The sequence below is a fragment of the Natrix helvetica genome (assembly GCF_964273705.1).
Source record: "Natrix helvetica genome assembly, chromosome: 5".
In the NCBI taxonomy this organism is placed as follows: Eukaryota; Metazoa; Chordata; class Lepidosauria; order Squamata; family Natricidae; genus Natrix; species Natrix helvetica.
In genome coordinates, this window is record NC_138551.1 from 49,688,071 (window position 1) to 49,711,717 (window position 23,647).

Here is a 23,647-nt window from a genome sequence, read left to right on the forward strand (position 1 = left end):
TGGAGGCCCCCTTGAGGAACCGCCTGACCATCGGATGGTGAGTCAGTGTCTGAGATCTACCGCACAGCAGTACTGATGAAATGGCTGAGACCTGTCTCCTAATCGTGTTGGGAGCCAACTCTCTGTCCAGCCCCGCCTGAAGGAAGTCCAGAATTTGTGCAACCGTGGCCCGGCCCGGATCGTGGCCCACAGAGATGTACCATGTTGAAAAAGCCCACCCTGTAGCACCGTAAATGCGCTCCGTGGAGGGTCTGTGAGCTGCCTAGATAGTCTGTATAACCCCAGGGGAGAAGTGATCTTCCTTCAGGATGCTCCGCTCAAGCGCCAAGCGGTCAACTGGAGCCACTGAGGGTCCGGGTGTTCCAGCGACCCCTGACTGAGGGAGATCCTCTCCTGAGGGATCCTCCAGGGCCTGTCCCCGAGAGCGATTGGAGATTGGCAAACCAAGGCCTTCAGGGCCAGTGTGGGGCAATCAGTACCACCTCCGCCCCCTCCCGCAAGATTTTTTGTATGATCCTGGGGATCAGGGGTAAGGGTGGATAGGCATAGAAGAACCCCCAGGGCCAAGGGCTGCAAAGAGCATCTACCCCCTCTGCCCCTCATGTCCGGTACCTGGATTAAAACCTCGGGAGCTGGGCGTTGAGAGGGGCGGCGAATAGGTCGACCTCTGGGCGTCCGAAGTGCTCTGCCAGCTCCTCGAAGATTGCTGGCTGCCGCTTCCACTCTGAATTGTCCACCTTGATCCGGCTGAGCCAGTCGGCTCTGATGTTGTCCACCCCTGCTATATGTTCTGCCCTCGGCGAATGCTGTCTAAGGTCATAGGCTATCTGAGGCGCTTCTGCGTTTTCTCATAGTTGGACATCCAATTCTGAGTTTGTGGTGGGTTCAGGCATGGAGTCCGCCCTGTCTGACCCTTTTGCCATGGCTAGAAGGGTGCTATGATTCTACGACTAGGATTAGCTCAGAAAATTTCTTGAATGCATTATGAATTCTTTGAGTTCAATTCACCTGTCAGCCACTAGTGTGCGTTGCAAGACTTTGTAGATGCAGGCGCAGTTCACGTGTCAGCCACTAGAATGCGTTGCAGCGCTTTGGAGATGCAGGCGCAGTTCACGAGTTGGCCACTAGGGTACGATGCAATGCTTTGTAGATGCAGGCGCACATCACTTCTTGGCCACTAGGGGTTGCAAGTGTTGGCCTGAAATACTGGATTGCAGTTTGTAGGGGAGCCACTATTGGGCGCTGCTTGTTCCTACTGTTTGGAGTGATTGGTAATGGCGCCTTCCTTGCTGTTAAAGGACAGAAGGCTGAGACAATCTTGAGCCAGTGAGATTTGAACTGCCAAACTGCAGCTAGCAGTCAGCTGAAGTAGCCTGCAGTACTGCACTCTAAGTGCCACCTCGGCTCTAGTTGCCAAGGCTATTCTGCTGGTTAAATTTGTCAAGCTGACTCTCCAATTTTGGAATTCCTAAGGGTCTTTACCCGAACTCGGAACCCATCTTGGACCTGGCTAGTTTGGTACCTTCTATAGGGGTTGAGCCCTTCCCAAATAATTCATAAACAATAGTAACCCATCCACAAGAGCATAACAATCTCTTCAGCTGAACTACATCTGCCTTTTGGTCCTTTGGCTGCCCGAAGGTTTTGCACACACAAGGTAAGCTGATGTTAGGATGGTTGGGGTGTCTTTATTGCCCCTCGTTGTCAGGACAACTTATCATTAAAGTTCAAAGGATTTGGGAGGTCAGGTCTGGGCTAGCTGACCTCTTTTTCATTCAAGTTTCATTTCCATGGAGATCTTTCCAAGAGGCTTTTACAACCACTTTAAGGAGTAAGGCTTGGAATCTACATCAGGTTTCTCTTTCTTTGTTAGGCCACATGTGTTTGGTCTTAACAACAGCAGATCAGATTACATAGGTTGGGAAAGGGTGGGGTTGCTTTATCATGCGATTCCTGGATCCTTTCCCCTGGAGCTCAATTAGATGGAAGCAAGGTCGATCTTGCTTTCAAACAAGGAGAGCGAGGAAACATGATTTTCTAACTTTGCAGGATCTGCTTTCTCAGTGTATCAGAGAAGAACAAAAACAGGCTTTTCAGAGCAGATTGAATCAGCTAGGTGGTAGATGCTGCATTTCTCATGCAACTCTTGGCCCCTTTTTAAGATATTTTCTTAATCACTACAGAGTCCTTCATCTCAGGAGAAATAATCAGCCTTTCTCACTGAAACGGGATGTTCCTCTTTGCTCCAAGAGGGGGTGGGGGAAATCTCGGCAGCTGATTTCAGTTAGACTGCAAACAGAGTTTGGGATTCAACTTCAATTACCCTTTTACTCGAGGGGAACTCAAAATAACCTCATCTTTATACTGTTCTGGCTCGGGTGGTTGCCCCATCCCTATGCCTGCAGAGGTAGAAGGGAGGCTTGAGGAGAATGTCCTGTAGTGACGGAGACTGCCATCCCTGGATAGAGCCCCAGATGCCTGAGGTATCAATGGGAATCCTCAGTTGAGGGTTCCTCCTCTGTGATCGCATCAGGCTCTAGACCAGGGGATCTCTTGCTGATGGCCTTATGGCAGATGAGCCCTAGGGCTTTATGCCTCTGCCTCTCATATTTAGAGGCAGATTTGGGAGGTTTGGAGCTGGAGCTTGCCTCTTTAGCCGCCCTGGAGGAGGTGTGCTTCATTTTGCTCTTTGCTTTGCCGCCCCCACCCTTGGATGGACCTTCAGGGGTAATCTCTAGCCTGATTGGAGGCTCTTCTGCCCCTCCAGTGGGGCTGCCGACTTTAGAAGCGAGGACTTGATTCCTGCCTTTGTCCTCTGAGCTGCAGGAGGCCACCAACTTGGGCCAAGTGGGGACGCTCCTCCCCCTTCTTTTCAAATGGCGCTACGTGGCAAATACAACAGCCCTGCCGGTCAGGGCTTTGAAAAAGCGGCTTGTGCTACTAAGAGCTGCCGCGCTCTCTCCTGTGGCCTCCTGCTGTTAACAGCAGCTCGCTGAAAGCCTTGCCGCCCCCTCCTCCAGCTGCTTTCCTTTCTTTTCCTTAAAGGGAAAGTTTTTCCTTAAAGGGAAGACCTTCTTTAAAGGTAAAGCCTCAGCAGCGATCTGAGCCTCATTGCCCTGTCTGGGCTTCTCCGGCTAGTCAGGCACTCAGAAAAGGATTGAATAGGGCTTGCATAAATCGTGATAGCAAGGTTGCAGGAACACAGGATGACAAAGCCCGAGGTGTTGAAGGGAATCCTCACCTGGAGGGAGGGGTCACCTTCTGCAGCCCTGCCAGGTGAAGAGAAACCTGGTAATCTTTCCTCAGGTTCCAGGCGGGGGGGGGTGTTCTTCCTGCTGCTGGCCTTGTGGCCGATGTGCTCCGAGGCTTGGTGCCTCTGCCTTTCATACTTGGAGCTAGGCTTGGGGGGTTTGGATCCACAGCCTGCCTCTTTAGCCCACTTGGTGGAGATATGTTTCCTTTTTGGCCTCTGCCTTGCCTCTCCCGCCCTTGGCTGATGCCTCCAAGATGGTTTCTAACCTTTTTAAGGGCTCCTTAGTGCCTCCAGTGGTTGCTGGCTGCAGGGCTGAGTGCTTGGCTCCTGCCGGCCTCCTCTGAGCTGCTGGGCCGCCATCTTGGACCACGTGGTTTTAAAATGGCTCCCGGCTCCAAATTCAAAAAGCTCCTCTTTGCTGGAGCATGTGGAAGCGGCTTCTACCTTTGCAGGCTGCCGTGTGGCTTCCGTTGCTTGCTGGGGGCTCTCTCTCGCCTCCCCCTGCCTTCCGCAGCCTCTCCGGCTCTCACCTTGTTCTCTGGCGATCACTGCCAGCATGGGCACTCCGGGGCGTTTTAAAATGCCGCGGTTTGTCGCTCAACCCCTAAGGGGAGCGGTGGAGCGCTCCAGCGCCCTTAGAGCCTCCTTGGGTGTTGCCCTTGCTGCAGAGGCCTCTGCGGAGCTCGCTTACTTAAGAGTCCTCACTTAGTGCCCTGGGTCTCACTCTGTGACCTGGGCTGCGCGCCGCCTTAGTGGCTGTTGCGCGGGCTTTCTACCCCTGCTGGGGGTTTCCTCAGCCTCTAGTGATTGATCAGGCAGCGTGGTGGCAATTTCGATCGCTTTTGCAGCAATTTAATTTTTTTCCTTTAAGTTTCTTCAGGATCTCAGGATGGACACAGCCGTCCGTTGATGGACTGAGTTGATAACTGGGTGGAGCCTGGTGACCAAGGCGTAGCTAAAAGAGCTTATCTGACTCAGTCCAATCAAGAGAGGACAAGGTCAACCCATCCTGGATACTCCTCTCCTCACTATGGAGAACACCTATATGATAACAACCAAACTCGCAGAGCACCAAGGACCACACAAATCTATGTCTATGACCTCTCCAAGAAATGATGCGGCTACAACTACAACTACTCCTGCAATCAGTAATTGTCTGGGTTAGGGATAATAAATCGAAACTGAAACCAGAAAGACAAAGGTGCTTTTTGTGGTGTATTATTTTACTGTGGTGTGAAATGTATGTGGGATGACAGGAAAAGATTCTGCCCAAGGAATGGTCAGACAAGAGGAAGAGAAGCCAAGAGTTGTCAGAGAAAGAAACTTAGGAAGGACCCACATAATTGGCTAGGCTGGTAAAAAGACACAGTGGGAGAGTTGTACTTTCAGACTTGCAAGGTTCCTTTGATGTTGCCTTACAATAAAGTAGAATTATCTCATCTGATCATGTGTCCTATCTGGTTTAACTGGAAGGGTTGATAGATGGTTTATCTGCCTGTCCAGAATAGAATTATATTCTGCCAGAAGCAGTAGATCTCTTTTTGATCCAAATCTCTTTCTGATTTCACAGCAATGTGTTTTATCTGCTTTGGTTGATATGCCAGCTACATCGCTATCTAAAAAATAATTAAACTGTGGTACACAAGTTGGTAAAATCAAGGCTTGACTACAATATCCTCTACATGTAGATGCCTTTGAGTCAGGAAACCTAGTTGGTATAAAACTTAGCAATTATGAGTTTGGAGAAAAATGTGAATATTTGTGCTTAAAGCACCATACCAGGCACCAACTTGTTTTAAACAAAATGCAAAGCTCTCATTATTATCTTTCAAGCCCTATATAGCGTAGATGATGAAGTAATGAAGCAGTGAATAAGACTGATACCAAAATTTGGAAAACCTTTCAGTCAGCATTTTGCTTTGGCAGATCTTTAGGATTTCTGTAGCCAGCTAATAGTCAATCTATTCTTCCTCTTACAATTTTTTCCATATTTCCTTATAGAACTCATCTAGCTCAATAATAATTACATCTTCCTGAATGTATTGCTCATCTCACATCTCTGCACACATTTTCAATAATATTCAAGTCTAGGGATCCTAACCCTAATCCACTTTTGCTATATTCTTATTCTGAATCTGTGTAAACAGATGGACATGAATAGCACATGTGCATTCAGATTTACAAAAAGATGTGAGGTTTCAGTTTGTAACCAAGATTACATCAGTTTCTGTTTACTAAGAATTCACTGAAACATTCATTTGATCTGGGATGCCCAAAACTTTTGCATATAATTATATTCCCTATTAGGTTTTTTTTTTAAACTGTTTCACCTACATTCAAACAAAGGTAGCTGTTTTTCTATTAATACAGCCCCTATTCCTCCTAAATATTGTATTTTTTAAATGCCTAATTAGCTCTTATCCCAGTGCAACATGTTATGGCTGTAAATATGTTTAAAAAGTTTTAAAAATTACCCCAAAAGGCTGAGGAATTATGTATTTTACATTATGCTCTTTAGCATAAATTTAAAAATACAAAACATATCCTAATTTTGGAATTAAGATAATAGATCTAGTGATCAAATAAAACAAAACTCAGTGATTTCAGTAAGATCAATACTAATAGTCCTTGACATATTATTGAAATATGTCCTAGCAATCTTAGTCAATGGAAAGGGATACTAGGAATTGTATTTCAGCAACATCAAAAATAAGAAGACAATGCTGGTTCAAATCTGCAGATGTGCTAAATATCTCCCATATTTAGTATCAACTACTCTGAAGTGACAAATTTAAAATGCATAAAAAATACAAACAACAGAATAATAATATGTGTCAAAATCTAACCGATTCCTACACTTAAAATCAATTTTACTGATATTTCTTGCATCATATCCCATGAAATTCTTGTTGACCTTTATAGCTCTTCTCCCTACTGTAATTATGATTTAAAAAAACAAGTAGAGGCATTTACATTGTATGAATGAAATACATCAAAAATGCAACAATCATTCCAATAAATGTAGTATCTCATAGCTTACTTACAAGAGTATAATATATAAAGATGAGAATAAAATAAAAACGTAGTACACCAGTCAATACATTAAGAAAACACAGAGAACTATAATTTTATATGTATTAGGCAGTCAGTAAGGCTATAGCTACAGCTACTATTTTCTTATCTAAGGAAATACTAGAACAGAGAATTATAATATTGCAGGACAGGAAAAAAAAAGGCTGCATCTATTGTAGGACACCAATAGATGCAACCTTCTCTTTAAGCCATGAAATAACTGCATGGCATATATGGTTAAAAGGTACCACCATGGAAAAAGAATCTCCACAGAGTGCGAGCACGGGTAGAATTCTTTGTATAACAATTGCCGTGAGAGCTGCGTGCTTCATCTGTACTTTACATATTGCACCTCACAGCTAGTAGCCACAAAACATTTAGTGTCATCTGCATTCTCAGGTACAATAAGAATACAATTGTCTTGTATTACTGCAGATAATTTTTAAAATGAAAGCAAATGGGGAAAATCCCACTTTGAGAAAACACTTCACGTAGTCAATATTGCTTACTTTGTTCAATATTCTCCTGCTTTGAAGAGGTGAATAAGGAGCAGCAGAACCACCTTCCGATTATGTTTTGCCAAAAACAAAGCTAAATGAAATCCCAAATCTTTGCCAAAGTTTATCTTTATTGCATTGTTACCTTCACTTTTTCTCTTCTCAAACAGCAGAAAAGACAATTTTCATCAAAAGACCAATCAGAGACACCTTCAGGTTCAAAGTCTGTGAATAAGAAGAAAAAGTTATTTCACATCTATAAAGATGCAACTTTTGAATGGTTAAAATTCATTCCTAATTCCCTACCCGTTTTATAAGACGCTTGATGCTATATGAGCAATGCTAGTTTGAACACTACCATGCTTTTCTTTTCCACAATGTTACAAAAGTATAATTTTCGCCTACACACAAAGCTAATTTTCCTAAGCAACACCAAAACCACTGCCAGTTATGCTCATTAGTAATTTTAGCCAATATGAAACTAACTGTGAGCACTGCCTGGGGGAGGGGAAAAAAGCACAAATCACCAAGGTAACATACATTTTCTAGAGACAGAGCAGAGGTTGAGTTTGTCATTAAAGATGCAGATCAAGGCAATATATATATATACTTTATATATAATACCTTTAAACAAATTCAGATCTTTTAATAATTCAGCTCCAAACAGCCCTTCTAGAATACTTTCAAATCCTAAAATTAAAGAAAGAATGTTTAATTTCCTCAAATTATATATATATCAGTGCCAGAATATTGACAATTCTACATGTATCTATTATTAGAATAAATCTGAATGTGCTTTTATTATGTATTCTATATTTTTTGGTCAATCCTATCAAAATCAGTTAAAATATGTACACAGAGGCACATAATTATATAAATGACGCATAGTGAAAACGAAGCAAAAGTTTAAAAATGGAAAAAAGTTCTATTTAAATATAATTCAATTAAATGATTCCAACATTAAGTACTCACTTCAGATTATGAATTCAAAAATGTATTTATCTCCCAGAGTCTACTTTTAAGCTTTATAAGTAATTTGACAAGGAAAGCCACTGAGGTTAATCTGAAGCCAAATATGGAATGTGTTTACTCGGTAGATGCTTAATTATTATTTAGGTATTTACAATTTTTTTACAATGCCAAGAGTTCCTATTTCAAATATTACACCTCCCCCTCCCCCAAAATTAGTGCCATGTTTGTGAATATAATTAGTGTACTTTTGGCTTGCAGCTAAAGAAACAGCATACCTATTTATCAGCTTCTCAGAATATATAGAAAATATACTGCACTGTAACAAGCACAAATTCCACTGAGGTAATCTATTTACCATTTATATGTAAAGATATTTCACATAAACACTTTTGCTGTACAGTATCTGTACTGAACAGTAGAGATTTCACAACATTTTCAATGTAAAATAATTCAAGGAATAAATTATTTCTTTACCCATACTACCGTATTTTTCAGAGTGTAGGAAGCACCTTTCCCCTCCCCCCCCCAAAAGAGGGTGAAAATCTGGGTGCGTCTTATACATGGAATACAGTATTTTTGGCCTCCTGAAACCCCGCCCCGTGCGTCCAGTTTTTCGCAAAAATGGACACATAGGGTTTGGAGGTCTGTAAAGTGCTCCTGGGGGCTGGGGAGGGCAAAAACAAGCAAAAAATGGGCCTGTTTTTCACAAAACAGGGCTGTTTTTGTCCTCCCTAGCCCCCAGGAGCACTCTGCAGGCCTTCCAAACTCTCTGCACATGCCGTTTTTTGCTCTCTTTTTTTCCTCCCCAGCCTCCAGGAGCACTCTACAGGCCTCCCACACCCTCTGCACGCCCCATTTTTGTGAAAAATAGGCCAATTGTTTGCCTCCCAAACCCCCATGTTGCGTTTTTGCCTTCCCGGCCTCCAGGAGCACTTTGCAGGCCTCTCAAACTCTCTGCATGCCCCTTTTTAACAAAAAGGGGCCGGGAAGGACAAAAATGTTTTTTTTTTTTAATTACCTCTTCAAAATCTTGGTGCATCTTATACTCTGGTGAGTCTTATAGTCCAGAAAATACGGTACATGAGTGATGGACTATTTAACTGTGGAAGAGAAAATTACTTCTGGTATGCAGAAGTAGTCCAATGCTCATTTAATAATAAATATTTAATAAATATTATCAAGAGTCATAGTGGAAATTTTGAGGTGTAATAATTAAGTAGATCCCAAAAGTACAAGAGCACATAAAACCATGTGTATAGCTGGAAGGCAAAGCCACAAAATTCTACCTTACTTATTTTAGCTATATCAAGCAATCAAACCCACTGGAAAAGGCTTATGCTTGGAATTGTCAGCAGTAAAAGGAGGCCACTCAAAAAATATGGGTGCCTAGATATTAAAGCCAACACCAGCCAGAGCATAAAATATAAATTATAACTGAAATATTGCAGACAACTAATCCATAAAACCTTCAAGAATCAAGCATCATTGAATGGATAGCATCATCATCATCATAACATCTTAAAGTATTTACTAAGATAGTCAAAAAACTGTGCTGGATTAAAGTTGACAACATAATCACATTTTAATCTATAATGTAATGACAAAATTACAAAGAAATGGCAAAAGTATAGGAGAGAAAAAACACAAATTAAACAACAGAAAAATAAGGAATTGAAAAGAACACTTATACACACAGATAATAAACCCAAATTTTGGGATGCAGATGGTGTCTTAGCCTTGTTTTAGTTAATCTTAAAAGAGCTCTATCTTTTAAGTGAAACTGACACATCTCTGATTCACAATAGAAATGTCCAGAAACATGGATGCTTTGTATATTACATATTACTATAAATTACATTTAAAAAAAATGTTTTTAGAAAACTAAAAGCTGACAGAATTTAGACTACCGAAAAAGAAATAAAATTTAAGAAATCACAACACTTTAAATATTTCCTATTAAAAATGCAGGTAAATGCAGCTAAAATGTGAAATGTTAAAAACTTGCACATTTTAACTTATACAGGATGGCCTCTAAAAAGAAATCTTTTAAATAATGGTCATTAATTCCTATCACACAGAATTTTTATGCAAGTAAATAAGCATTCACAGTGCCTGTGAAATGGATTATATAAAATATACAATCTGGCTTGCTTTGTTCACTGTTCTAGCAATGGTAATGACGCTTGGTGTACATTAATATTAAATATTAGATTTAACAGTTGCATAGCAACAGCAGAAAAGCTTATATGCAATACTTGTCACAGAAAATGCCAAACAAGCAAGGATGAACATATTCAAAAATTATTTTAAACACCTAGCACTATTATAATTTATTAGATTCAGTTATACAGCCCAACCCAATACATCAGAAATAGCAACAAATTAATCAAATAATCTGATTTGCTATGTTTAATACAGAAAGAGTCAAAGTAAAAAACAAGGGTGCATGGAACAATTAAATAGATCTATTTTAAAGTTGAGATAATGAGAAATTGCTAATATTTACTAAGATTTCTCTATCACCGTTTTAGGAATTAAAAGAAATATGATTTTATCCACTGATAATATTTTACTCATTTGCATTGAGACCTAATATATTCCTATTGATTTCATGATGAAACAATATGGCTGCCTTTGTTTGACTCTTTTATTCATTCCTATGAATGTTCGATCATTTCCGCTTCTAAATAGAACAGTATTAAAAGTCTCAAGAAATTTTCATTTTATTATTTCCACTTCACAATGAATTTGGATTTTTCTGTACTTGGTGGCGATGGTGTTTTCAAGGAAATATAGTAATATAATCCTTCTGTTAAGAAAAACTACCACAATTAACAATACTTGACTTTTTCAGTAAAATAGTTCCACTGCAAGAGATAGTTAATTCACTGAAGACTCACTAAGTCATTAAAAAAAATCAAGGATTAATGCCAATCAAATCAAATCTTTATTACAATTATAAACAAGCATAACAGATCAATGCAAAACAGAACTGGATTCTTAAGACACATGTATTTAGAATCCTACTTTAAAAAGTTAGCATGTATTATTTTGGTTATTATTTCTGCAAGCACTTCCAACAAACATTTTTTAACTGGGGTATCTTAAATTAAATATGAAAATCTTATTGTAATATGTATATATTTACGTGTTTATTTTTACCTATTCTCAGGGTTTCCTCGTTTCTTTTAGTTTTTTCAAGTACAAAGTCATATATAGAAACCAAGGAAGTTTTTTTTTCATTCTCTTTGGAATTTCATACGGTGGAGCACAAATGGCCCAGTTCAGGCAAAGCCTGTATGAAGACTCTTTCTATAGCAATACCATAATGGCTGGCTATTCCCTGAACTAAGGGAAAGTCGGTGAATTTAAGGTTAGAGTTGCTTTCTGAGATGAGCCTATCCTATGCTTTCAGGAAGATTTGGTAGCATCAGTTGCTGACTGGGCAAAATATCTTGCCACTATCAAGTTAACTTAAATTTAAGATTCAGCTGTTCAGACCAACCAGGGATACATACAATATCACAGCCTTTGTGTAATACAGTCTCTAATTATTCTTTCTTCCTGTTTGCCCCCGTTTCCTCACCTTTTGTGTGGAAACTATTTTTTTGTTTGAAAATACAAACTACTGAAGCTAGAAAAGCTTAGAACACATTCAAAACTAGATATCAGTCAGGAAAAGAAATTTGGATTAATCTCAGTATTTTCAGTGAATGTATCATCCATTGCCCTTTTCAATAATCTGATATGCCTGATAAAAACAGGAGGATGAATAATTGGGGAGGAAGAAAAAAACAATGCATTAAGAAAACTTAATTTCTGGGAAGACAAGCTTCAAATGATTGCTCACTGATCTCTCAAGACAGGAAGCAAAAGCAAAGTGAAGTAAGACTTTTAAGACTTTTTAATACTGCAGAACAATGAAGGAGAGAGCTCATTCAAACTGAATTAGGTCACAATAAAGAATTATTTTACAATGCTTCCTAGAGCAGGGGTCCCCAACTGCTGGTCTGTGGACCTGCACTGGTCTGCAGTACGCCAGAAACCGGGCCATGTAAACAATCCCCCATCCGCAGGATGCAGGCAGCACATGAAACCACGCCCCTTCCAGTGCACAGAAAAATTCTCTCCACGGAACAGTTTCCTGGTGCCCAAAAAGTTGGAGACGACGGTCCTAGAGAAATTCTTGTAATCATATATGTGATGCTGAGTTCATTGAAACAAGGACATAACAACAATGGTGATTTCTCAGAGTATCGGCAATCCCTATGTATCTCTAATGGATTTAATTTAAGATCAGATTAATTTTACAGTTGAAATATATGAAAAACTTTACAACAGATTATCTAGATCAGAGGTGTCAAACTCAAAGCCCGTGGGGTGCTTAGATCTGGCCCACAGGGCCGCCCTGGAAACAGTGAAGGAGCGGCCCACGGTGCTTCTGCCAGCGAAAACAGAACTCGGGAGGGCTGCACACAGGTCCTCCTGAGCTCTGTTTTCACTGGCAGAGGGTTGCAGGAGGCTGTCGCAGCTGAAAACGGAGCTCAGGAGCCTGTTTTCTCTGGCAGAGCGCTTGGGCCACCATAGGCACTTTCGACATGAATGACATTAAGCTGGCCATACCCACTCTGCCCCCCTCAAGGTCAAACACAACCCTGATGCGGCCCTCAATGAAATCGAGTTTGGCACCCCTGATCTAGATATATTGTCACTTTTAGTTAAAACAATCTTGCAAGTTCCAGTTATATTCCATAAGGATATTTTGAGTATTTTGATTAACTGGAAAATCTAAAGGGTTTTTTTACTCCAGTTTTTACTTGCCATGATTAATCCAGAAAAGTTTGCATTCTTAGATTATCTCAGCATTCACTACAAACAGAGTTGGAAGCATCATGGACAGAAACCTTGGAGATTATGGGGCAACATCCTGCAAAGTACATCTGGTTCAAAATTCAGCTAGCAGTCACAGCCAGATTAGCAGAATAACTCTTACTATGCAGAATTTCAATTAGTTACCAATAGGCAGGATCAAAATTACGGCAATTACCTACAGTATATAAAGGCCTTTATGGTTCAGATCTTCATTAACCACAGTACCCTTTTCTCCAATCAGTGTCTCTCCATCTAATATGTCCTTTCTGGAGACACTGCTTGTAACTATGTCAATTCTCAAGGGAAATACTCTGAAATAGGCTTTTCTGTAGGTACCACAATGCTACACAATATGTTGTTGTTTTTAACCATTTAGTCATGTCCGACTCTTCGTAACTTATACAGAATATATAGGTGTATACGAAATATATACTTCCCTAGAATCAAAATAGTTCTCTGTCTGATATTGTTTTGGAATGTGATAAAGGCTCTCCTTTTCATCAAATGTATGGAACGAAGTTGATTGGAAATGCTGTTACACATTATGACCAATAGATCTATCTATACCTGTCCCCTCCATTCTTTTTAGGAATGCTTACCATATTTTTCAGAGTATAAGATGCTCCAAAATATAAGACGCACATAGCTTTTGGGGAGGAAAACAAGGGAAAAAAACCTGCCTCCCAGCAATTTGTCTCCTTGCAGCAAACAGTACAGACGATATACACTCTTTGTAGTGTATTTCTGTGCATGTGTGCCTGACCCATAGAAATAGAAAAGAATTGGAAAAATGTACATTATGGCAGTAAATTAATGCCACAAAGCTTTCTTAAATGTAATCACACTAACTCCTCCCAATTATTTAAATAGATCTACTCTAAACATGGCCAAGTCAGGGTCTAACTCAGCTGCCTTAGCTTAATACTACAACAGGACATTGTACAGATGCTGTTAAAATTGATGTGGCTTTCTGAAAGTATATGTTATTCTCTGCTATTTAAAAGTAGATACAATAGCACTGGGCCTTTTCAGATCAAGCATTTATTTTAAAAAGCTTCTGTTATGGTCCGCCGGCAGCCTGTGGAGTTGGCAGCAGAGTTGGACAGTGAGTCTGGGAAAGGCTCGAGGGAGGGCTCTGCGTCGGAGGCAGAGACAGGGCCAGGGCCATTTGGGAATTATGTGCTGCCTCCGGAGCCTTCAGAGTTGGACATCAGTGAGGCAGAGGAACAGGGGAGTCTGTTCCCAGTGCGCACATGCATAGAGCTGCCAAAAGGCAAGAACAGTTAAGACAAAAGGGGCAACTCGGGAGTAAAGATTGGAGATGATTGGCCCCTCCCATAAGACATAAAGGAGGAGCAAACAGACGTGAGCCTTTGCAGGAAGCAACTTTGTTCATTCTGGTCGGTTTACATTCTGAAGCTCTGTTTTGACTCTGTGCTCCGTGTAGCCTGGCAAAACTAATTGGCAATTAGATCTTTGGCAGCGTTCCAAGAGAGATAAACGTGGGTGCTTATCAGCCTTATCCTGAAAGACTTTGGCAGACTTCTGTTGGACTCTTTACAAACTATTTGTGACTCATTGTGGGCTGTGAATGAACATAATTCACAACCATTGAAATAAAAAGAGTTTTTGGGACTGTCTCAGGAAGCCTAGGTCAGAACAGCTTCTTCATTTTGTTAAGTTGTCTAGAACAATAATAAAGCATCTTTAAAAAATAAGTTTAATAATTTGAACATTGTATAGGCATTTATAGTTATTGACTTACCTCCTTGCAGCCAACAGCAAACAGCCCGTTTCAATTTCAGTTTAGCCTGTTTCACACAAGGAAAAAAAACTGCTTCTGCCTCCCCGCAATTTGCATCCTTGCAGCAAACAGCAAACAGCCTATTTCAGTTTCAATTTCAGCATGGGCCTCCCAACGATCAACTGTTTTATGCTGCAGGGATTGCCATAGACTATTGCCGGCTCCACAAGCCCCATTCTCGGCCTCCGCAAACACAATTTTCTGTCTGTTCTGGGCGGTGGGAATAGGAATAAGCAGAAAATGGGGTGTGAGGAGGTCAAAAATGGGATGCAGATGCCAAAAATGGGATGTGCGGAGGCGGCACTAGACAATGGCAATCCCTGCAGCCTGAAACAGCTGATGGTTGGGATCCAACCGACAATCAGCTGCTTGTGCTAATTAAGCTGTGTTGAAGCTGAAACTGGCTGTTGGCTGTTTGCTGCAGGGAGGCAAATTGCTGGGAGGCAGAGGCCAAAGGGTGGGGGCCAGAGGGTGGGTGGAGCTACATTTGGTGTATAAGACGTACCCAAATTTTTACCTTCTTTTAGGGGGGAAAAGTGCATCTTATATTCCAAAAAATACAATAAGTTCTTTCTGTTTAAACGGATGAAGAGGAAGACAACGTTCTTTCATTCATTTCCCTTAAAATACCCTCCAGATGTTGTTAGCATCTGCATTTCACTCACACACACAAACACACACACACAAAATAATAAGTTTAAAAACATTACATTGGACTATTATAATTTTGAAGAATTATGTTGATTTTCTGGTTGATTTTCTACCACCACAATCATGGACAGTTGTTTTATATTGACCTTTGTGAAATATCAAAACTCTGCGATTTGGATGGCATAATTTTTTTGAAGTTTTATAAAACTAGATGAATTACATAGGTACACAAAGCAGGATGGTAATAGATTGAAAGCACTATGGTCAGAATGAAATCTGAAACATCAGTTAATTGATTAATGATGACTATTCAAAAGTAGCACTGGCATAAGCATCATGATTAGGAAAACAAACAAATCTTAATTGATTAAAAAAACCTCTCCTTCCTACGTTTCTTATTTGTCACAGGTGACTATTTTATAAACTTGCTTAAAATAACAACATTTTGTACTCTAGCAATACAATACAAAGGTAAGAAAAGAGAGTGAGTTGGGGGGGGGGGGAATCCTGTCTCAAGGCAAGGAAGCTTTGTACAAGTAGAATCTTCAATCCTTACACTCTACCTAATAATGCTTTGAAACACCGAATATTAGTTATTCATCAGTAGGCGAAGTACTATAATCAAAATGTGGTTTTTGCGGGCTGATATATGGTTGTGCTATAATGTACTTAAGCATTACTTCTTGTACAGTTTTATTCTTTCATTCAATTGTGTCCCATTCCATTCTAAGAGATTTCCTGGACGAGTCCCTGCAGTTTTCTAGGCAAGGTTTTTCAGAGGTGGTTTGCCACTGCCTCCTTCCTAAGGCTGAGAGAAACTGACTAGCCCAAGATCACCTAGCTGGCTTCATGCCTAGACAGAACTAGAATGACGGTCTCTCAGTTTCTGGTCTGATGCCTTAATCACTACACCAAACTGGCTTTCATTTCTTGTACAGTATTTGTAAATACAGTGCAGTATGATAAATGCTAGTATGTAATGCTAGATCAATTATAGTATGTAAAATGCTATAAAATCTCAAATCAAAGCTCCTGCAAAGAGTTACAATCAAAACTTCTAATATCTAAGTATCTGCAGTCAGCATCAGGACCATATATTATCAACATGCTTCGTATGTATTTCATCTAGACAGGAAAGTTCTTGCCCACATATGCCAAGTGGTCACAGTTCAATTACACAATTAACTTATATTAAACAAACACAATTACAATTACAAATTGTACAAACAAAATTACAAATAAAATTAAAAAATACTTCCAACATTTATTGTTGCTAAAATAGATTTGGAAATTTGAAGATTTCTAATAAATTAGAGAAGCAGTAAAGCAGAAAACTTGAGCAGGAAATAGGACACACAACTTTTAACTTTTTTATTATTATTAAAAAATAAATAAAAAGAATGCAAAAAACCCCTTAAAAATCGTGTTTATAAAGAAAATAATGAAAAGTTTGGTCAATTTTCTGTAGTTACAAATTTTTTTGTAACTACAATTTTTACTGTTGCCTCATTTTGATACTCCGTTTGAGTATTATATACTGAGGAACACAGTATAGTCAAATCTATTTATCCCTATGGTTGAAGAGACCCCAGAGGAAATTAAATGGGGTGGAAAGAGGATGCTTGATTTTACTTTTTCTGAGGTATCTTTCAGGAGGATTTTAAAACACATTAATCTCTGAAACTTCTAATACTCCATAGAGAAGTGCTCAAAAAGAGTGCAAGCATATTTTTTGGTAAAACCTAGGAACAGCACTGAAAATACAATTCTACAATTTTGGGGTTATGGGCCAAGACAGGGGGGGAAAAAGCAGCTTTCTAAAACCATTCTTCCTATTCACAGAATTTAATTGATATGGATGAAATCAATCTGCATCCCAGATAAACAATGCCATCACCTTCAAGTGAAGTGTTAATTGCCCTGACAGACTATGTCTTCATCTTCTAGATGATTTGGACAGGAAAAGCAACACACCTTTTCACTTTAATTGATTAGCCAGCTAATTGTAAATGCTTTTCTCTCACAGAATATGCTTTAAATAGTACATGCTTCTGGTCAGCAAACTGTTTCATTCAACATGAAGAACAACTCAGATCCTGATCCCAGAAATAGATTTACCAATTTTCCACAGGAATATTACATACACAAAATAAAGTTAAACTCAATTTCTTTAATTTTTTGACAATACTACAGCAATTTGTTTTTCTTTTTTCCATACTTCCATAGTGTCTACTCCCAATTTGTCATTTGGAACTATTTTGCTGACATTCACATGGATAGTAAAGATATGTGCAAATTAAAAAATGAGAACATAGAATAACTTTAGCAGGTACAAAGAAATCATACAAACACAATATGGTTTATTAATCCACTGAAGCTGCTCATGCACTAAAACAGCGGTCCCCAACCTTTTTGGCACCAAGGACCAGTTTCAAGGAAGACATTTTTTTCAGAGATTGGGGTGGGTTGGTTGGTTTTGGTTTCACTCACTTGCCTGCCACTCACTTTCACCTGTGTGGCCTTGTTCCTAACAAGCCACAGACCAGTACAAATCCGTGGCCTGAGGGTTGGAATAATTTGAAATAATTTGCATTGTATTTCCTGAATAGAAGAACTTAACACACACACAAAAGAAACTCTGACCTGAACAAGGTTCAAAAAAATCAAAACTATTGTGACTGCAGGCAAAAAAAGGACATCTGAGAAAAATGTCACACGTTATAATCCCTACTGTCTCCTTGGCCATTTCCCCCATCATTCCCAAAAGTATGGAATAAACTCTCTTCTGTCTATTCACCAGAAAGAAATAGGAAAACAAGCAGAAATAAATTCATTTAATGCAATCTTTGCTCTGAAAGTTAGTAGTAAACAGTGTGACAACAGGATAAATGGAATCCGTTACTCAAAATGGTTTAAACTGAAGACCTCCTCTCACCTTGATTTCTGAAGGAAAGGTGTAAAGAAAGAAAGGCCTGAGAATTCTGCACTCAGTCACTCAAGACCTAGTCATCTCCTGGATTACTACAATGTGCTCCACATGGGACTACTCTTCAAGAGAATCTGAAGCTTCAGCTGTAGAACACAGCTATTCAGGCAGTCTTAGGGCCTCTAGGGTTGCCCATATTACACTACCGTACTGTGAGTTGCACTGGCTACTACAACAGTTTCCTTCCAAGTCCAATTCAAGGTGTTGGTTATTATCACATTTAAAGCCCTTCATGGCTTGTTTCCAGGCTATCTGAGGAACTGGCTTACTTTAATGGGACTAGCCATTCCATTTACATGAGGATAAGGGGCCTTTGGCTAAGACATTTTGGCTGGCAGGTTCCAAAAGAGAAGTATTTTCTGCCATGGTTCCCGATGTCTAGAACATTATGCTCCCCCAAGGTGACATCCACATGCATCCTTTTGGCCTCCTGACAGACTTTGAAGACATGGCTGTGCCAATTAGCCTAGGCCCCAATGTGGGATGTGACACTTTGGAGGGGGCTAATGGAGTAGATAACATTCCATGTTCCCCCTGTGCACATTTGGGTCCCTCCCTCTCCATTTTTATTTTAACCATATTTTAAATTTAAGAATGTTATTGTTTCAACATTTGACAATGTATTTTAATTGTATATTTGTAAGCTGCCTAGAGTCAACAGTGAGGAGATGGATGGTATGCAAGTTTAATAAATAAATAAATCCAATGATCCCTAGCTGACAACTGGAAGGAAGGAAATTAGGAGTCTTGCCTGGAAGGCTGTGTCAAAGTGAAGCTCAGAGTCTTTACTCAAATATATTTTCCAGCAAACAGAATTATTGATTTAAATAACAATATCTTCAGTAAAAGATGGTTAGCAATTTCAGCTAAAGAGAAAGAGCAGAATAATCCAAAACGGTTAAAATACTGGGAGCCAAACAGCTAGTTCAGCTAGGAGAAGAAATAACTCTTAAGTCTGATCTTAACAAATGTTCTTTTGAGTAATTTTTGTTAAAGTACCTTTACAAGACAATTTGATACATCTGAGTCAAAATCTATATCCAAGCCAAAACATTATTTTATCGATAGTTTGTTACTTATTCCACATATAGAAATGCTAATTTCAGTTGACCTTTTAAATTTGAAGTCTGGTTTCTGTACTGTAAGCTACATCATGAACGGAACCTCAGATTTTCCTAACATTCCTCTAAGTCAGTGGTGGGCAACCTTTTTTTTCAACTGAGCCAAATCTCGCCAAAACCACGATTGAAATTTATTTTGAGAGCCACATTTTTAAAACCGAAAATACATAGGATGGTACACTGTTTTTAGTTTCAATAAACTCTGGCATTTGAAGCACGTAAGTCTTAAAGCTGTCAAGTTACAAGATCCTTGCACCCCTAACCCTTTAGAAAAAAAAACCCAGGGGTCTTCAAACCTGACAGCTTTAAGACTTGTGGACTTCAACTCCCAGAATTCCTCCTCCAGTCATATTGGCTCAGGAACTCTGGCATTGAAGTGTGCAAGTCTTAAAACTGTCAAGTTGCAAGACCCTTGCACCTCTAACCCTTTAGAAAAAAAACCCCAGGGGTCTTCAAACCTGACAGCTTGAAGACTGGTGGACTTCAACTCCCAGAATTCTGAGAATTGAAGTCCACCAGTCTTAAAACAGCCAACTTTGCAGACCCCTGTGTTAGCCCAAAGCCTGGTGCTGGGCCTTGCTCCCCCATTGGTGAAGCCCCAAGAAGCGAGGAGGGAGAAAAAGAGACGGAGGCCAAGGAGCTTCCCCCCCCCCAGCAAAAATCTAACCGGGGAGCCGGGCAGTAGCAAATTAGCCAATCATGCGAGGAAAGCGAGGTCTGACCGGGTGGGCAGCGAAACTCCAGGGCTCTCTGTTCTAATTCCCCGTGAAAACTGTTGCCTCTGAAGCGTTTGCTCTACTGTTTGAACCTTTAAGCGCCCCTTTCCCTTTTTTCTTTTCGACCCACAATGATTAGGGAGGATCCTGAAGTCGGGCGGGGACGAGAAGCGAGGAGGCAGAAAAAGAAACGGAGGCTAAGGAGCTTCCCCCCCGCCCCCTCCCAGCAAAAATCTAACCGGGGAGCCGGGCGGGCAGTAGCAAATTAGCCGATCACGCCATGTGGGCAGTAGCAAATTAACCGATTACGCGGCGTGATCGGCTAATTTGCTACTGCCCGCCCGGCTCCCCGGTTAGATTTTTGCTGGGAGGGGGCAGGGGGGAAGCTCCTTAGCCTCCGTTTCTTTTTCTGCCTCCTCGCTTCTCGTCCCCGCCCGACTTCAGGATCCTCCCTGATCATTGTGGGTCAAAAAGAAAAAAGGGAAAGGGGCGCTTGTTTTGAAGTGCCCGAGAGGAGGGATGGGAGTGGGCACCCGGCACACAGAAGAGCCGCATTAAAATGTGTAAAGAGCCGCATGTGGCTCGCGAGCCGCGGCTTGCCGACCACTGCTCTAAGTCATGCTACTATTCCAAATCAGAGAAAAGTGGTAGCATGATCTAATAACCCAGGATCTAATATGATTCCCTGGAGGTGCATATTTCCTATTACATCTTGGGAAATATATTACCAGTTCCCAAAAATCCAATGTGGAACGTTCGTCTAATAGTATTTGCAAAATAGTTTAACTAGCCCGTCACACCCTCTGGATATGATTGCATGCATCAGTCACAGTGCTCATTTCCAGGAGCAGAAACAAAAATATTGAGATATAGATCTATCCATGGTCAAGAATTCAGGTCAATTTATGTTTCTGATCTTCAAATAAAAAAAAAATTACCACCATATCCTCCAGTTTCTAACTTACATTCTATAATTTCTATAATTCCTCAAAATCTAAAAAAAATTATTTCAGAGGATTTTCTCTGGAAATTAGAAGTGGCTTCAGAAAACATACATCAAGCTACTTTTGTAATTACTTTTTGTAAAGAGTATAAATGAAAGTCACCTGTTTAATTCTTCTCCCTAAATTGTTGCTTCATTTGGGTTAATGATCTTTATTTATGCTGCTCTATTGCCAACATTTTCTGATAAGTGTATTATACACACTGTTCAGCTTCTACTAGTTTTAGAATTATTTGCAGTTCTGGAAGTTTTTCCACAGGGATAAAGGGACTTTACTGTATGCTCTTTGTCAGGGGTGTCAAACTGGCGGTCCGCAGGCCGGATGCGTCATCCACAGGCCATGCCTACCCTACCTCCGCAAAGGAAAAAAACATCATGAAACGTCACGTCATGGCAACGTGACGCCACAAGATTGACATCTCTGCTATATGTGATCATATACTGTTCAAGCAATTTAAAAACTACCGTATTTTTAGGAGTATAAGACACACCTTTTTCCCCCAAAAAAGAGGGTGAAAATTGGGTATGTCTTATACACTGAATACAGCATTTTTGGCCTCCTGAAACCCCGCCCCCTTTGCCCCCTTAGGAGGCCTTCAAAATGCTCATGGGGGCTGAGGGGGAAAACGAGCAAAAAGCAGGCCATTTTTTGCCCCCCCCCCCTCCAGCAGCACTCTACAAGCCTCCCAAAGTCTATTCATGCCTTTTTTTTTTTTTTTGCAAAAAATGGGCTCATTTTCGTGAAAAACAAGCCATTTTTTGCTCATTTTTGCCTCTTCCCCCCAACCCCCCGGGAGGCACTTTGCAGGGCTCACAAACTCTCTGCAGGCCCTGTTTTTCACGAAAAATGAGGCATGTAGAGGATCTGGGAGGTCTGCAGAGTGCAAAAACTTTTTTTTAAATTTACCTCTTCAAAATCTTGGTGCGCCTTATACTCCAGTGTGTCTTATAGTCCAAAATATACAGTATGTGGGGATTTGGTATATGTATATTTGTTATAAGTATTCACATGTGTATTCATAATTGCTTGCAATCCTGGGGTAGGGAGATGCAGTAAATATTTTTTTCTCCTTTATCTTTCTTTTTCAAAGCTTTTCTCTAATAAATACTTTAAGCAAAATTATCATCTCTGTGAATGTGCCTTTATGTGTTTAAAAGCATGATAAATCAACTTGACATTGATATATAAAAATCTTGGGTTCATTCTTCTCCACTTGGGACAAACTGTGACAGTGATAAGAGAATATCAGAATAACAAAGTTAGAAGATACATTGATGGTCTTCTAGTCCAACCCCCTACTCTAGCAGGACATTCTATATCAGCGATGGCGAACCTTTTTTGGCTCGCGTGCCATAAACAGGGGGAGCGCAGGAAGGTCGTGCATGGGTGTGCCGCACCCATAATGCAATGCGTGACACACCCCCAGTGTGCATGCGCACATGATAGGCGTTCCTCCCCATTTTTTGCATGCTTTTTTCGCCCTCCCCAGGCTCCAGAGGCTTTATAGAAGCCTGGGGAGGGAGCCTCCCCCGCCCCCGTGTAGGCCCTCCGGAGCCTTCAGAGACCTTCAGGAGGCTTCCATGAAGGCTCCAGAGCACTAAAAACGACCTTACGAGCAAACAGGAAGTGACTTCTCGTTTGCTCGTAGGGCCGTTTTTAGTCCTCCGGAGCCTTACTTCTGGTTTGCTCATAGGGTCGATTTTAGTCCTCCAGAGCCTTTAGGGAAGCCTCCTGAAGGTCCCTGAAGGCTCCGGAGGGCTTAAACTGGCCCTATGAGCAAACTGGAAGTCCATTCCTGAACTTCCGGTTTGCCCATAGGGCCAATTTTTCACGCTCCGGGGGCTTCAGGGAAGTTCCTGAAGCCTCCGGCGGGCCTCCCGGGGAGGCTCCTATAAAGCATCTGGAGCCTGGGGAGGCTAAAAAATGGCTTTAAAAAAGGCTGAACTCAGGGCAACACCTCGCGTGCTCTGACAAATGGCTCTGCGTGCCACCTGTGGCACGTGTGCCATAGGCTTGTCATCCCAGTTCTATACCATTCAGACAAATAGGGGTCAATCTCTTATTAAAAGCCTCTAGTGATGAAGCACCTACAATTTCTGAAAGCAAGCGTTTGTTCCACTAATTGTTTTTATTCTCAGGAAAGTTCTCCTTAATTCTAGATTGAATCTCTCCTTAATAAGTTTCCATCCATTATTTCTTGCCCTGCCTTCAGGTGCTTTGGAGAATAGCTTGAGCTCCTTTTTTGTGACATCTTTTTGATCATTTGAGACATCTAAATATTACAAGTGGTTTAATTTTTCAAAAGTCTTATCTCCAAACACTGCTACTAGAGAGGGCATAAATGTCCTTGAAGGACAATGGAAAGATCAGTTACCAAGACAATGGTCACAGAAGCATCACTTAAATCTATTCCAAAAACTAACTTGAGAAAATGTTTCAGACAGGCCGCTCTTTAATTTTCACAAAAATAAAGTGAGGAAGGGGAAAGATATTACTACCTGCAATATTCTGCGACAATATCCATTTCAATAAACATAATTTTAGACTGATAGGACATTAGTTTGTTAGTCTGATCTGCTCTTTAGGGATGACAACTACAGAAGTTACCTTGCTTCATGCCTCAACAAAATTTTATAAAGTAATTGGCCCTTCTTTTATGATCCTACTTAGGCATGTTAGCTCTTCTTTGATAAAACACA

General features: G+C 40.6%; 1 protein-coding gene across 4 annotated transcripts in view; it reads right to left on the bottom strand.

The window, feature by feature from the left end:
* The window catches only part of LCOR (ligand dependent nuclear receptor corepressor), a 95,820-nt gene that overhangs the window by 57,316 nt on the left and 14,857 nt on the right, over positions 1-23,647 (bottom strand). For all 4 annotated transcript variants that reach the window (XR_014175462.1, XM_081953868.1, XM_081953869.1 and 1 more), the window contains exons 2-3: positions 7,447-7,512; positions 6,968-7,047 (exon numbers count right to left, since the gene is read on the bottom strand). Coding sequence is in view for 2 of the 4 variants with exons in the window: in XM_081953868.1 (XP_081809994.1) it covers positions 6,968-7,047; positions 7,447-7,512 (146 nt within the window). In the remaining 2 variants the exon portion in view is untranslated. The remainder of the gene's footprint in view (positions 1-6,967; positions 7,048-7,446; positions 7,513-23,647) is intronic.